This window comes from Ylistrum balloti, unplaced genomic scaffold, assembly GCF_031769215.1.
Source record: "Ylistrum balloti isolate Yb309-2 unplaced genomic scaffold, AGI_CSIRO_Ybal_v1 Utg371872, whole genome shotgun sequence".
Lineage (NCBI taxonomy): Eukaryota > Metazoa > Mollusca > Bivalvia > Pectinida > Pectinidae > Ylistrum > Ylistrum balloti.
In genome coordinates, this window is record NW_026782925.1 from 388,994 (window position 1) to 395,204 (window position 6,211).

The window sequence follows — 6,211 nt, forward strand, 5'->3', positions numbered from 1 at the left end:
TTGACCTAAAGATAAATCGTTCAGAGTCTTGCAAACTCTTTGTTTACAAAAATAACTTCTATTAAAGGGCAAACGATTTGTTCTATGGGCGCTATTTTCATTAACATACAACATCGGATTATCATATAGATATTTATCTATCATTTTCTTTTTGATTACATGAGGTTTATCCATTAAATCCCTAGCAAGTTTCCAAAGCAAGATCGTCAAATACAATACTTTCTAGTATCTTTCAACAACGTTGCAAGTCATCTATGTTCTCTTTTCTATTCCACCAGGTGCAATGTCCATTTTGATGTCCTTGGCCTCTGAATTAGACTCAGATGTATCCAGCATTGATAACACAACACACCTGGAAGGAGTTTATTATGTGCACGAGACCATTCCAATGAATAGCACAGTACAGATCATCACCGATGAGTTTCTGTGTAGTAAGCGAACTGAGGATGGAAATAATCTTGACCTTTTGGTCTCTATCACGTCATCATATATCGGGTCAAAGTTCGACATAAGTATAAGAAAAACCAGTGCAAGTTGTCAGATGGGCAAAGTTTTGTATGTTCTTCGTGCTAACAATAAGGAAGCCGTGAATGAAGTGTTAAGAGGTCATATTAACGGATTACTTGGGACAGATCTCTCTAACAGTGTTGTGGCCAGTTTTAAAAACCTAACAAATCTAGATATTTTACTTTCAGTGCAATTTGAAATGAACATCAAAGCTATAACAGAATACAGAGAGATTTATGTTCCATTTCAAGGTAAGTGATTTTCGCGCTTAATTCATATCTCTCAAGCCTTTATAAATGGTTATTATTTTCTATGGTCAGCTTTAAACTAATTGTTTGTTTTCGATAAAAGGATGATTGTTTTTGGGTGCAGTCTGTACAATCAAACAATTACTTACCTTACTGACTAGAATCTAAGAAGTATTTATATAGAAACAGTCGGTGCATCCATTCTTAAAAGAACGTTATTACTTTGATTGTCTTTGCTTTCCACTCTTTGCCCGAACATCACTGATTAGTTCTAGAAGAACGAAAGAGGTGTTTGGTGTTGATTTCTTTATTTTGTGAATGCCTCTTTTGTAAATCTGTATTGAACAGTGATATACATTGATGTCATCATAATCCTTTAATGTGAAACTGTCCTATCTGCAGCGTTAATGTCTTCATTCGATACTATAACCATTTCACGTAATTATCAGAAACGAATCATGCATACAGGTATATTTTCTTCTTAAGTATCAGGACTCAAGAGAAAGGGGAAATATGTCAAAATATATTGTATTTATCTTCATTTCTTAAAATTGATTTTAAATCTTTTGTTTCAGGAATTGGGATTTGTTCTCTGGATTTTACTGAAGTCAACACTCATATGCTCTCTTCGGTATTATATATAATAGGGACCACAATGGTTATACCATACATCGTGATACTTGTGTGTGGTATTGGAGTGGCCATGAAATATCACAGCGGCAGGCAACACAACCATCTGGAAGATAACACGTATCTCAAGGTTCTGTACGTTTGTGGATTTACCAGCATGGTATTCTGTGTACCCTATTACGTCACGAATTTCTTAAACGCAAAAGGTTTGCTCATTTCTGTTAGTGCGAACTTCTTCAGTACAATGCTTTTTTACATGACTCCTATGTGTGTTGCGGGGCCTTATATGTTTTGTAGACTAACAGAAATTAATTTTTCTCAAAAACTGCTGTTCACAAGAAAGAAATCAACATTAAGTGCTAATAGCGATGAAACTATATCTAGTGCAATAAAGCTAGAGGCGTTATAGTGTGAAGTGAAACCTCGTTATGTTGCCATCATCATATCATCATGGGGGTATGATGCATGAGTCTTAGAGGTCAAACATGATATGTAAGACAGAAGAATTACCTTGAGTTTGGATATTTATCATCTCACTTTCTATTGGCGTCATACCGAGGTTTTATTGCCTGTAAATGGTGGTCATAATGTCTTTTTTAATAAAGGAGCTTTAGATTTCTCCTTCTTTCAAATGATAACTGCTTTGGTTTTTGTTTTTTAATTTCAAGAGTTGATATATTAAACATATTCCAGCACATTAAGGGAAAATAACATCCTTGTGCATTCATACCTTAACTATTTAGAAGGTACCTACTGTGCCATAACGAGGAGGATGGTGAGCAAAATCGCACAGACAGCGCATTATTGAAATGACAAGATTTGTCTTAAAAGGAAAGTAGAAAAAGGCACATGCCTTATCTCATACTTTGAAGACAATTATTTTACCATTTAAAATATTAGGAGGACACAAAAAAGGAAGAATGATATAATAGGAAACATAACAGACAGGGAGGGGGAGAGAGTGGAGAGAGAAGTGGAGAGAGAGGGAGGGGGAGAGAGGAGAGAGAAGTGGAGAGAGAGGGAGGGGGAGATAGAGGAGAGAGAAGTGGAGAGAGAGGGAGGGGGAGAGAGAGGAGAGAGAAGTGGAGAGAGAGGGAGGGGGAGAGAGAGGAGAGATAAGTGGATAAAGAGGGAGGGAGAGATAGAGAGGGGGGAGATAGAGAGAAGTGAGAGAGGGAGAGTGAGCAAGAGAGAGGGGGATGAGAGAAAAGGGATAGAGGAAAAAGAAAGGAGAAAAGACGCGAGACAGGAAAGGAAAGATTAAGAGGGAGTGAGAAAGCGGGAGGGGGAGAGAGGGAAAGACAGAACTAAGAGTGACAGAGAGAGGGAGGGAGAGAGAGAGAGAGAGAGAGAGAGATAGAGAGAGAGAGAGAGAGAGAGAGAGAGAGAGAGAGAGAGAGAGAGAGAGAGAGAGAGAAATGTTTGGTCTCTCTTTGTTCCGACGCACTAGTGGTGATGTCTACTTGAAGGACCTGTATGACAGGAGAAAGTGAAATAAGCACGGGATGTGACGAACTTGCAGGTTTTGAAAAGTGTTTTGCATTTCTACTAGTATTGTTCATTTTAGGAGAGACCGAAATTAATAAAATTTTCTTTCCCACTCTCTATCTCTCTTTCTGTTTCTCTCTTTCTCTTCGCATAATGATTGTATATTTGATACGAATAAAATATATTTAAATCAAATGAGAGGCCCGTCGCATACTATTCAGAGAAATAACGGTAACAATCTTACCGAAGGTTGCGACCACATAAGTAAATAATAAAAAAAAACAGCAACCGCCACATTAATGAACTCACCGAACGACACACTTCGGATTGTCACCTGAGGCTACGAAGCTACAACTGTCTAACCGACAGTTAGACACTGAGCTATCACAGCCTCTAGATTTGATGCAAAGTTTCATCACTGACATTATATAATTAGATGGGAACTACAGATTTTTATATGTGTATATAAGGACGTTGACCAATTAAGCCAAATTTGTGTCAAGTCTCCGTTTAGAGAAAATCAATTCTTAGCTAGAATCTGTTCTGTTAGATTACAGGTCGTTAGAGAAACAGATAGGATGTACACTTTTTTTCCGTTAATTCCACATCTTTCACTGTTGCCCTAAGCGAAATAGTATCGATTGTATTCCAGTTTGAGTAAAGAGTATTGATTTTTTTATTCTTATTTCATGTAACATCGCACAGTGATCTGGTTTTGAAATAACATTATAAAACATCCTTTGTGATGGCAATAATGATCGCTTTCATAGAACTTGTTTTACGGGGTTTTCGCCACATTTATCAAATACGTTCAGATATGTTTTCCCAATAAAAGATAGCTTACACGTAAATTATTTCTAAACCTGTATTAATTATAATATGATCACGTTCAACATCATCATCAATGTGGGCGCATTTGGACATTTTATAATCTCTGGTAATATCTTGTTCATGACAGTAAGTTTAAAGAGCGGAGGGCGTGGTAGAACAATAGGCAATTAGCTCTATGTTGTGAAGACAGAAATATATCTATCCTCAGAATCAAATATCCACAGCTCGGTAATGACTAATAAACCGTAAAGATTTTACCCTGCGGTTGCAAAAGATCTTATAAGGAAGTTTTATGGTCGCCAATAATTGAAAATTATTCTTTTTTTTTTTTTTTTTTTTTGTGCGACATGAGGCTCGACATATGAGATGCTTGTTAGCTTGCCTGTTGGTTCCGTTGTTGTATACATTTTTCTCATTTGAGAACGTGACATTATTTACTTGCACTGACAAAGGTTTACATGGAGGGTGTCATCGATGAAACAGAAGACGCTTACGCTTCCGTAACACATGGTCTTATTCTCCTTGTCATTTGAATTACATTGTACTTAAGGAAAGGTATGTTCTTATGTTTCTTAGTTGTATGCAATATGTTTATTCAAGGACTTGTTTCCGATGTCACGATTTCTCTTGAAAACGAACGTGTTGGATGCTCAATAGCTCGGGCGGTGATGCCGCTGTTGTTCACCTTATTTGGGAACGTGGCATACTTACTTAGATTGACAGGATTTAAATGGAGGGTTTCAGTGATGAAGAAGACGCTTACTTTTCCGGAACACCTGGTCATTTTCTCCTTGTTATCTACTTCAGGTTTTCTTAGTTTGCCCTAGTTTTTTTAAAATCTGAATCCAGATTTCATCAACATGTCCGTATTTTCCTGCTGTTTTACATCAGTATTAACGTATATTGCTTTCGTTACTAATCATGTTGGTTAAACCGACTAGAACCGATTTTGTTGCTCATATATACGAGTAGTAGACTGGTGATTATATTTCTGAAATATCTTAATAGTGAATCGTGTTGCGTTAATTAATAGAATCTTACAATCTGTTTGAGATATGTTAGGGATATGAACGCATGGGGAAAGATAAGACTTACTGAGTGTTTACACTTTCATAATCTTTTCTTGATGGTTTAGATCCTCTTCTCAACAACACGGGGATGAATGGCTATTTTTCTCTTACCCTGTAAGCTTTATGAGGTACTATCTTGTGTTTTTGTTACCGCAAGCCTTCGCATCTACGACATGATTGAATTGTTGACATGACGTTAATGGTTACCGTGGCACCATATCATTGATCAGACAGCAGAATCCCTTGTGTAAAACCTAGGATGAAACAAACATACAGGTCAAACGCGTGAATATTCTTGTCCAGAGTAAGAGACTGATAGAATGTTTCATCCTTTTTGAGGTGAGACAGGTATATCGCAAATTGAGGAGGGGAAAGATTAATAAGCTGACATACATTTGGCTAGCTTTTCTACCACTAGTGTTCACATTTGCGTTTGTATATAAATTCTATTTTGCTTCTGATAAAACCTACATGTGGCCTAATTGAAATAACCTATTTTGTCTCTAGTATCTAAAGAACATGGCAATACAGGAGAATCCTTTTTATGACGGTAAATTGGACAGGTTGACAGTCTATACGAACTAATATTGAAAGTTTGAAACAAAGATTTTATATAAGTTTATTTTATAAATCTCAATTTGAATTCTTTAAATTGTATTGAAACTTCTACTTTAAATGACTTTACGGAATTAATTCATCGATCTATACATCAAAATAGCCGTTGTGCGTCTACTTTCTGTGTTAACATGATAGATACGATCAAGGTTTAACTGAATATATATATTAAAATCTCGCAAAAACATAGCTTTAATTGAAACCCATTAACTTATCATTTTCATTTTAATTACCTTTATGATGAAACAAATATAAAAAATTATCCAAACATATAATAAAACTCTCAAGAATATAACTGCGTTTTGTGAAGTTGACTTTACACTTTCACAAAAAGACGACGCCATTTTGAATTTCAAAGGTTTGATTTATTTTCTATATTGATGAAAGACTTTGGAACCAGTTTCTTAAAAATGGATGTGGATTCTTGGAAGGTGTAATGACAGTAATTTGCGTTGATAAGGAACACATTTCAGAAATCAAAAAGTTAAACTTGATAATGCTTTAGCAAAAGATATCTAATTGCGCTCTAACATCAGAATGTCATGCATCCTACTCTCCATGCAACGCTCATTATACAAACTATTCAGGCTCCTTTTTCCGAAAATTCATTAGTCAGACTTTGATAAATGTCATGTTTAATGGAAACGAATGGAATAATAGTTATATAAACACACAGTCGCACTAACAACGAAGAATACGGTAGTGTCGGGTTAATTTGTTTGGAATAACAACATCAGAGAAACAGATTTTAAATAACAATAAGAAAAGACACGTCAGTTTTTAATTATATTGCGTCCAATTCTGAGGTTCATGAAAATGTTT

The 6,211-nt window shown here is 35.9% G+C and overlaps 1 protein-coding gene across 1 annotated transcript; it reads left to right on the forward strand.

Moving 5' to 3' along the window:
• The first annotated feature begins 283 nt into the window (after positions 1–283).
• LOC132563798 (uncharacterized) lies at positions 284–1,794 on the forward strand. The gene is made up of 2 exons (XM_060228548.1): positions 284–758; positions 1,331–1,794. The coding sequence occupies exons 1-2, from the start codon at positions 284–286 to the stop codon at positions 1,792–1,794; spliced, it is 939 nt and encodes a 312-aa protein (XP_060084531.1).
• The last annotated feature ends 4,417 nt before the right edge of the window (positions 1,795–6,211 follow it).